This window comes from Mytilus galloprovincialis, chromosome 14 (genome assembly GCF_965363235.1).
Source record: "Mytilus galloprovincialis chromosome 14, xbMytGall1.hap1.1, whole genome shotgun sequence".
Taxonomy (NCBI): Eukaryota; Metazoa; Mollusca; class Bivalvia; order Mytilida; family Mytilidae; genus Mytilus; species Mytilus galloprovincialis.
In genome coordinates, this window is record NC_134851.1 from 58,303,531 (window position 1) to 58,313,762 (window position 10,232).

At 31.2% G+C, this 10,232-nt stretch overlaps 1 protein-coding gene across 2 annotated transcripts; it reads right to left on the reverse strand.

Annotated features, from left to right (window-relative positions):
- On the reverse strand, positions 1-8,642 carry LOC143058617 (caspase-6-like). 2 transcript variants are annotated; one of them, XM_076232095.1, is made up of 7 exons: positions 8,313-8,642; positions 7,830-8,071; positions 6,922-6,954; positions 5,223-5,303; positions 4,201-4,527; positions 2,523-2,883; positions 1-274 (listed from the first exon to the last, which is right to left on the reverse strand). In XM_076232095.1, exons 1-7 carry the CDS (start codon positions 8,612-8,614, stop codon positions 124-126), a joined length of 1,497 nt encoding a protein of 498 aa, XP_076088210.1. In that variant the 5' UTR covers positions 8,615-8,642; the 3' UTR covers positions 1-123. The 2 variants fall into 2 exon arrangements, with proteins under 2 accessions (XP_076088210.1, XP_076088209.1); XM_076232094.1 differs by having other exon boundaries at positions 2,523-2,904.
- Positions 8,643-10,232: the final 1,590 nt, after the last annotated feature.

Sequence of the window (10,232 nt, forward strand, 5' to 3'; positions counted from 1 at the left end):
TCAAATTAAACAACCTCATTAATTGCTTTTTAAATTATTCGATAAATAAGTAAAATCCAATCACAAAGGATTGAAAGAGTTTAAGTACTGATACAAGATTATGACAAACAATTTTTTTTTTCTTTATACAAAATTTTCCGGAAAGAAATACAGTTTCTTGGTGAGACTAAATTGTGGCATCGGACATTGTTTGTGTACCTTTCCAGCTCCACCATCAATATTCATATCAGACAACTTGTTGGTCACTATGGTCAAGATACTCAGCAAATCTAATCTGAAATACAGAAAAGTAAAATATGTACTGCTGGCTGCTCTATGGTCGGGTTGTTGTCGCAGTAACATAATCAACATTTCCATTCTCAATTTTACACAATACAGAAGTAGCACAAGACAGGTTCTCAGGCGAATGTTCAATGTACTCCGCATATTTTATTTGTAAATGGTGTTTTACATTTATCAACATTTATAATTTGAATGAATTTTAAAAGAAAGCACATAATTAGTGAAAACTGTATGGGTATTTCCAAATTTTGTTTTCATCTTGTTGAGTTCTCACAGTCCGTGTCGTTAAATTTTTTGACATGATACTTCCATTTTGCCTTGCGACTAAGACTTGATTTCGCTTTTTCGATTCATCACTATTGAACTGCGGTAAACTTCTGTTACTTTTACCTAATATTTCATAGGACATTCAGGTATTGACGTATGCTGCTGTTAGTCTTCTTTGTGTTTTTCGTATTAACCTTCAATATGCCAGTTTGATTTCGATTTTCAATACTGCTTTGGTTTTTTTTTTGTTTCTTTATATAAGTATTGTTTCTCATGTGTTTCTCATAGAGACTTTTACAGACAAAACCCGCATCGGGTCACTAGAAAATATTTTTTGTCATATTGATCAACTATGTCTATTTGTGCTACTCACTCTATTTTGTCAATAAAACGGAAATGTACACAACATTTTTTTTCATACAAATAGTAGGTATGGCTAGATAAATTACTAGCCTTAATCCACTATCTCCTTCAAACAATCAATTACTGCCTGTACCAAGTTAAAATAATGACTGATGACAGTGGTCTTCAATTCGTTTCATTTGTTTGAATCAGGTATAACGTTCGATTTTTGTAAGGTTTTACGGTCACTCACCCTTTCAAATTTACCTTGGTAATCGATGTCTATGTTGATACTTTTTTTGCTTTGTTTTATGGACTATAAATAACTTGCAATACTACAATTACAGCAACTGTGATTGATTATGACGTATTTGTGCTTAAAGTAAACTAAAAAAGATACTGAACTAACTGCCCGTGTCTGTTGTGACGTTTTTGATTTTAACGAACGTAACCTTTGTATTACTGGTAAATTATTAAACCAGGGATATCGTTACCATAAATTACTTAAAACCTTAACTAAATTTTTCCATAGATAGAAAGATTTGGTTTTGAAGTTTGGTTGTACCTGTAGAAAACTTATTTCAAACGGGATAGCACATCCTCGTTTTTACGGAAATGTTGTTAACCGTGACCGGAAATTTAGAAATGATCCAAGTAAACTTGTCGCTCCTTTAAATAAACTTATTCTAAAAGGTTACCTATTCAACACTGTCATAAGATCATTGAATATTGTTTTTATTGGTATAAATATTGATTTTGTTATCAGTAGCTTAAAAGCTAAATATTACTAGTATGTTATATACATATACATATTCATGGATCTACAATCTGTCGATACCTGTAACTTGGCATTGCACAAGGTCATGTTTTTCTCTGGCTGTTTATGACGTCTTTACACTATATCCATTGGACGTTGGATGTGTACAGATTGATTGTTTAGTCTTAGATGCATGATTTTTTAATTAGTTGTTAGTGGCTTTGAACTAGCTGTCAGATAACTGCGAGTACTCTCAGATTTGTTCATTGTGTCTTTTTGTGTTGGGATGTATAAGTACTTTTCAACTGATTTTTATAGTTCGTTCTTATTTTGTACTGTTATACCACTGTTCCAGGTAAGGGGGGTTGGGATCCCAGTAACATGTTTAACCCCGCTACATTATTTATGTATGTGCCTGTCCCAAGTCAGGAGCCTGTAATTCAGTGGTTGTCGGTTGTTTATATGTTACATATTTGTTTTTCGTTCATTTTTTTTTTTTACATAAATAAGGCCGTTAGTTTTCTCGTTTGAATTGTTTTACATTGTCTTATCGGGGTCTTTTATAACTGACTGTGCGGTATGGGCTTTGCTCATTGTTAAAGGCCGTACGGTTACCTATAGTTGTTAATGTTTGTGTGATTTTAGTCTTTTGTGGATAGTTGTCTCATTGGCAATAATACCACATCTTCTTTTTTATATAATAGAAAAATTCAAAACTGAAAGCTCGAAACCCATCATATGAATAAACATGATAAATATATAACTACTGTCATACTCCTGATTTGGTACAGGCATTCTTTTCATATAAAGAAAATAGTGGATTGAATTTAGTTTATAGCTAAGTTAACCATTTTCTTGTCTGACTATCACTTACCTATCAGAATACGCCATCAACTCTTCTGTCAGAGTTCTAACATAAACGGTTCCTTGTTTACAGTCTCTGTATGATACATAGCCAGGTGTTGTCGCATATCCCAACAGGAAGTCGAATTCTCCTTGAAGACTATGTGGTTCTCCCAGTGGTGGATCTGGTTGAGGAGGTAGACATTGGATATCACCGTTGATGTCAGCTATGTCATGTGGTCCTCTCAGAGCTGTGTCTGGTGGGGGAGGTAGATACTGGATATCACTGTTGATGTCACCTAATTCACGTGGTTCTCCAAGAGGTGGATCTGACGGAGGAGGTATATACTGTATATCACTGTTGGTGTCACCTATGTCATGTTGCTCTTCTTCTGAAGTTTTTGAAACATCATCTTTTTTAAAAAAGGGGCAAAAGATAAGAGATGGACATTCAAACTGGTATTTCGAAAATTAACAGACAACGCTATTGCTAAACAAGAAAAAAATACCTATTGACAAAATTCACACCATAGAAGACTAAGGACTGTAATTGTTGAAGAATTACAATAGATAAAACCTTTTGGAAATGCTTGTCTTCAATATTTTCTATCTTCGTACCCTATTTTGTCTTTTAAACTTTTTATTTCGAGCGTCACTGATTTGTCATTTGTATACGAAGAGCCCATTTAGCTACCAAAAATTGCAATTCTGGTATCTATGAGTTTTATTATTAGGTTTCAAAACTTGTATCTGTTTTATTCAAGATTGTTTTATCTCATATACATTTATACATTTTGATATTCAGACTATTTAAGGTGTTTGCGTATATGGTAATCGAAAAAGTGTTTTACCTAATAGGTATAAAACGCTAGTGCATAGTCCCGTTGATTTCTATGTTAGATTCGTCATCAATGGTTACTTTGTCTTTAGTTTAAAAAAAAAAATGGCAGTTATTTCATGTCAAAACTATACCTTATCCTTACTTGTATTAAAAAAATCACCATACCTGTATCACCATATCTTTAATTGCATATCAAAGCGTTCTGGTTCTCGGAAGTTTGATAGTACAAAAACAGGAACTTCTGATCTGAACAACAGACCAAATGTGCCCTCCGATTAAAATTATTTTTTAATAGTACTTATAAAAAGAAGATGTTGTATGATTACCAAAATGAGAACTTTCCACAAATGACCAAATGACACAAAATTATAAAAAATAGTTGCAATGTGCTTAACTTATCAGATGGATTCTTATACAAACACATCCAACAAAAACATAGAGTGCACGTTCCCAGGTACTTGTACATTCCAACATAGAAATAACAGATCCGAGAGAACTCGCAGGTACTGACAGTTGATTCAAAGACAATAACAACTTATAAAAAAAAATCATGCATGTAAGACTAAATTATCTACCAGTTTACATCCAAGGTCCAATGGATTTATTGTAAAGACGCCAAAACAGTCAGAGAAAAACATGATCTTGTGCAATGCCGAAAAAAAGAAATCGACAGATTGTAGATCCATTAAAGTAAATATGTATACAACAATAAATTCTATATTGCTTTCAATTTCCTGATAACAACATCAATAATAATACCATTAAAAAATATTCAAAGATCTAATGACATTGTTGAATTGGTAACTTTGAGAATTAGTTTATTAAAAAGATTGATAAGTTTACAAGGATCGTTTCTAGTTTAACTTACCTATTTGCCCTTTATTATTGTTTTGAATTGTTTGATCTCTGATTCCTCGACAAGCTTGAATGAATAACAGTTTTGGTTTTCCTGTTAGTGATTGGCAATTTCTTGGTGAAAGTAGTGACGTCAGATGGTTGATCCCAACAGAATGACCATAACTCCCCAACACTGCCGTTTCATTGCCATGTGAAAGAATACATACAACGCATGCACCATACTTTGAATGATCAACTTCGGCTAACTCCGTTATTTTTTCAACAATCTCCTCAGCAGAAAGGTCTCTGTATATACATGTCTTAAATTTGAGTTTGGTAAAGGTTTGAGAGAGCCTTTCTGAAATGTAACAAAACAAAACAATAATTTCTTTTATTTAGTATTATTATTATTTTCAACAATGTTAACTAAGAATAGATTAGTCGGATTGTTGTCTTTTTGACATATTCCGCCTTTCTTTTATTAATCTTATTGTCTTTTTGAAAGTAACCACATGGCAGCGAAACTCTGGCACGTGGTCTTACAGTGGAAAGCAATCTAATTGACAAACACACCAAATCTCATAGTTTTATTTTATAAAGGATATCTCCTTCACCAATATTGATCATTGCATGTTAGCAAAGAGTGCTGACGACACATCTAAAATAACCATCGGTGGATAATCTAACATGAACGATACTGACTTATTTCTCGAGTAAGCTTAAACAATATTATATCAACCGTACATCTTGACTACTGAATTCAATATGACACATATACTTATAAATCGAACAAGAAGCCAAAAGAAGAAAAAGTTTACTAAGTTACTATTTATCACATAATGATTTTTTATTAAGAGTAATAAACGAATCAACATTATATACAAAAGAAGATACATTATGATTGCCAATGGAACAACTCTCTACAAAAGACCAAATGACGTAGTTACTAACACCCGTATATTTGTTTTGCGAAAAATAAACCTAAATAGTAAACGTAGAACAATGAATGTATAAATAACAGCAACGATTAAAGCACTCAAGATGTATAAATACCTTCGTCGAATTCTGTTCCACGCCTCGGTAGTAGCTTAGATTCTTTAGAAAAGGTTTTGTTATTAATTATTACACACATACCTGGAAATGAATAAGCACTAATAAGAGAATTTAAAACCAATTTTTCAGAGATTAAAGGTCTTTTCGCCCCTATGAATATATGTTGATGTTAAAATATTACAATGCAGTTTAAAATGTCAGAAAGATAATGACGGTTTCAAATCATTACTTCTGGCGTACTAAATTATAATCTAGGTACCTTTGATAACTATTAACACTACTGGGTCGATGCCATTGCTGGTGGACGTTTCGTCTCCGAGGGTATTACCACCCCAGTAGTCAACACTTCGGCGTTGACATGAATATCAATAATGTGGTCATTTTTACAAATTCCCTGTTTACAAAACTTTGAATTTTTCTAAAAATTAAGGAGTTTCTTATCCCAGGCATAAATTACCTTAGCCGTATTTTGCACAACTTTTTGGAATTTTGGAACCTCAATGCTCTTCAACTTTGTACTTGTTTGGCTTTTTAAATATTTTGATATGAGCGTCACTGATGAGTCTTACATGTATGTAGACGAAACGCGCGTCTGGCGTACTAAATTATAATTCTGGTACATTTGATAACTATTTACTAGTACTTTCACTGCTTTCACAGATCTTCAGGTAATGTGACTTGTATACATGAGTATAATATAAAACAATTGATGTATATATATATATATATATATATGTATATATGTGCATTTAAAGCAAAGATCAAAATCTGGATCGCCAAATGTGTATTTGACCGTGACCTCTATTTTTAGGTCATAAACCAAGTACCGCAAATCTTATGCAAAAGACCTTAGGTCTTTGATGTGTATTGTTAATGAGTTATACCAAATAATGATTAATTCTCAATATATTAGGGGCAAAAACTAGCAGAAGCGAAATTTAAAGCAAAATGAATGAGTTACGACATGTCGCAATTGACAATTTAATAAATATATGTACTCAATATCTTGTTAATTTTTTCCAAAAATATGGGAATAAGCCAAAATCAAAATTTAGAATATGACCTTGACCTTTGATTTTGAAGTGTGCCTTTACTTTCATCTTTTCATGTTTTAGAGAAGATGCACTGAATAGTTGAAGGATTTAATAAAACAAAATGCAAATATGTTGATCATGTCAGAAACAGATTTACCGTGATACTTACACGCTTTCGGAGTTTGTTTCTGCATAATGGAATACGCAGATAGATCTCGCGTTTTCATTATCTAATATATGAATTCGTATAAAAATGTAAATATAAATCCCAAATAATGTCGATACTGCAATGAATTCGTTGATATATTTCAATTATTTGTATGATAATTTCAATTAGCTCAAAATCTACTCTGACTAGGTAATGAGGATGAGTTATTGGTCATCACCATATAGTTGAGAGTTCTAGTTTCTCAACTTCTAAACTATCAAATCAATTATTTTATATCTCCAAGATATTTATTTTCTAGAAATGACATGTACCCGTCTTTCTCAAATAATTAAATTGATTCATATGCAAGTAATTCAGGCATTCTGTATTGCGTTTCCAAGTCCTCTCTTCGTTTTCAGTTTGTATTTTCTGCGCATATGTTATCCAATATGTCTGTAACTAATACCAGAACTTATTATTTTCCGCATATAAGTTAAATACCTCATAAATAACTTACCGCTATATGGTCTGGTCATATGATAAAAGCCTCCTGAAATAAAAGCGAAATTGGAATAGAAGCCACATTTTTTTAAGTATCTCACTAAGATCATATATTTTCATCTTAAAATCATAAATCTGAGATCATATGAACATACATGTATTAACATATATTATCCATATTTGCCTTTATAACACAAAACAAGAAGGGTTGTGCGTTGAACAGGAGGCCTTTAGAAGCAGCTGATGATCATAATCATGATCAGAACTTACTAACCTTTCCAGAACTCAGGAAAACATCCCTGTGTTTTATACTTTCTATATTGCGTTTAATATCTATAAATAGAGCCTCTTGTAGACGAAACGAGGTCTAGCATATACCTTTTTTTTTTCTATTAATTATCTTCGCATAAAAATTCGAGCAGAACATGACAAAGTAATTCAACATATTAAACAAAGATGTGTTATTCAAGCTTGATCTGATAGATAATTATATTTTCTAATAAAAAATATTTGCTGTCAAAAGATGACTGTATGTGTGTATTCGATTTCTAGGTATTGTGCATCTATTGAACGGGATATCAGCGGTAATGTGAGATTAAGTATGATGAATTCCTAATCTTATGTTATCAAATTACAGAACTTTAAGCAATTTTAATGCAAGTTGCAGTTGTAGCTACATAAAGCAATAAACCAGGTTTCAGCTTTCGTTTTCTTCGGAAATTGCTTGTACATGTTGTACCAAGTAAGGTTGATGATAGAATTTTCGAATTGTTCCAATTGTTGATATACTCTTTTTGATGGGCTTCATCTTTTACATGTTTTCAAGTTCAGTATCTTGATGTCATCATACAATCTACGAGAAGGAAATATGATTTAAAGTGCCTGGATTATTTTATTATTATTAAATGAAAGATAATGACTTACCTGAGAAGTCTCTAATAAATATTCCTAGATCTGAACGATTAATACGTTCAAGCATAACTAGAAATATGTCGCTGCTATGGTGAGAAATCAGCAACCGTTTTTCTAGTATGTCTAGAAAATCATACATTGATGTAACTTTTCGCAGTGCAGGAATGATATTTGGTACCATGTTTATAGCTTCTTGTTTAAGTTTTTCAATTTCTGTGGAATCAAGGTCTTCAGCTATATTATACAATGCAGTTCTATAATAGAAATTCACGTCAACACACATTTTATTTTGTGCTTTAAATTCTAGAAGTTCTTGAAAACAATTGATATGTATGGTGATCAATTAATAGATATTACAAAATAGCAAAAGATTTATGTTCGAAACACTTCACAGAATAACAATTCATCGGTAATCTTTCAACATCAAAATTATAGTGAGTTAAGAATTTAACATAAACAACGTAGAATTTATTTGACTATTTTCCTTGAACTTACCTAAAAGGTATAAGAAAACCTTCCTTTCGCTGAATTCTTTCTTCAATGTCAGATGAATTGAGTCCTAAGATATGTATAATATTGCGTTTGCCAATCATGAGTAGACATTCTGAAAGAAACTCTTTCCAGTTATTTTCAGTTATATGCTTGACTACTTCTAGTGCTGTGAAAACATCAAGCAAAGATAAACACTTCTTCAATTTGACATGGTGAATAAAGTTCTTCACTAAGAACTTAATTGACTGGACGTCAAACGCCTCTAGTTCATTGTCAACATCTACAACAGTGCCTCTATCAACCATTACTGGCTATATAATTACTGGAAAAACCTGATCCTGAAACGAAAATAAATGATGGATCAGATAAAAGAGATATTGTTTTCAAGTTCAAAACCAAAGCAGAAACACAATACTTTGTTTTCGATCTTTTACTGTAATGGACTAAAACTACAAGCATTTTTATTTGCATTTTTGAAGGATTTTAATATACTTTCCTTTTGTTTGAACACTGAACAATTAGGGCAAATATAAACACTATATCAAAGCTTGATACAGCTGTAACTTTTGATATGATTAAAAAGTTAGCTTTTCGAAGAACACCAAGAACTATATTTTTTTCTGACATTTCAAAGTCTTATTTTAGACCATATTGACCTATAGACATGACATGGTTTGTGTCAATATCGACTAATTCAAAGATGGGGACTAATTAAAAATCTACATTCAATGATAAATTCTGCGTATCAAACGACCTTAAGATTTCAAGAATTATAAAAATAACTCACTTAAAACGGGTCAAGAAATACACAATTTATACAAAGTTTTATTAAAGAATTGATCTTTGTCCCTTTTTTCAATGGATGGGGTCATAATCTTCAACATCTTTCCCAACCTAACTTTTGTCTGCATTGTACAGTTTCAAAGAGATTCATAAGTTTATACTCAAGTTATTGTCTGGATATCACAAAATCCCTGATTTGGTCTCTTTTTTGGCCCGTATTTCCAAAACGGTTTACTACCACAATCTATTTAAGCCACTTATTCACAATGTATTGTTCAGAAACAAAATATACGATTGTTCAAGGCTCCTATTGGTCATTAATACCTACGAATTGAAATAAAATACCTCTAAAATCAACCCAAACTTTTTCATTTATTGTATGTAACCTTGTGGTTCACTATCATAAAAGGAGGTCCCGATATGAAAAGCCTGAAAGAATTTAAACGATAAAAGATTACGTGATAGCCCTTTTTTATACAGAGCAATATCCGACAAAAAAATGGCAGCAAGAACCAAGGGTAATCTACATTACAGGCTCCTGACTTTAGTCAAGCACATCAAAAGAATGTAAGGCGGTTTTCAAAAATACTAAGACTAATATTAATCGTTGAACGAAGGTTAATACACGTTCTATCTGTAGATATGATTATATCATTATTATTGATCAATTATATTATTTTTATTATTATTATTATTATTATTATTATTATTATTATTATTATTATTATTATTATTATTATTATATTATTATTATTATTATTATTATTATTATTATTATTATTATTATTATTATTATTATTATTATTATTATTATTATTATTATTATTATTATTATTATACTGTTGTTTAACAAACGGTAATAACAAATGTTGTTTATACTTACATAACCGAAAGCAAAATGGAAAATGGGAGATACGAACTTTATTTGAGCTATATTTAGCAAGTTAGTCAATTCATTCAAATGTAAGTTCTATATTTAGTTTTTAAACTGTTCAAGTTGAAAGTCTATTTTAAGCCACACCTAATTTCCTTAAACTAATGTAAACAGAAAGTAAAATCGAATTATCTCATGTTTTTCATGGAAATAGATATCTAAACAAAGACACCAATATTCGAATTATAAAAAAAATTATCAAAATA

Excerpts from the sequence above, each read along its gene's own strand:
- LOC143058617 (XM_076232094.1), bottom strand. The coding sequence starts at position 8,614 with ATGGTTGATAGAGGCACTGTTGTAGATGTTGACAATGAACTAGAGGCG. Across the intron at positions 5,304-6,921 it reads TATGACCAGACCATATAGCG|GTATGTGTGTAATAATTAAT; the intron begins GTAAGTTATTTA and ends ATTCATTTCCAG. Across the intron at positions 275-2,522 it reads TTGATGGCGTATTCTGATAG|ATTAGATTTGCTGAGTATCT; the intron begins GTAAGTGATAGT and ends TCTGTATTTCAG.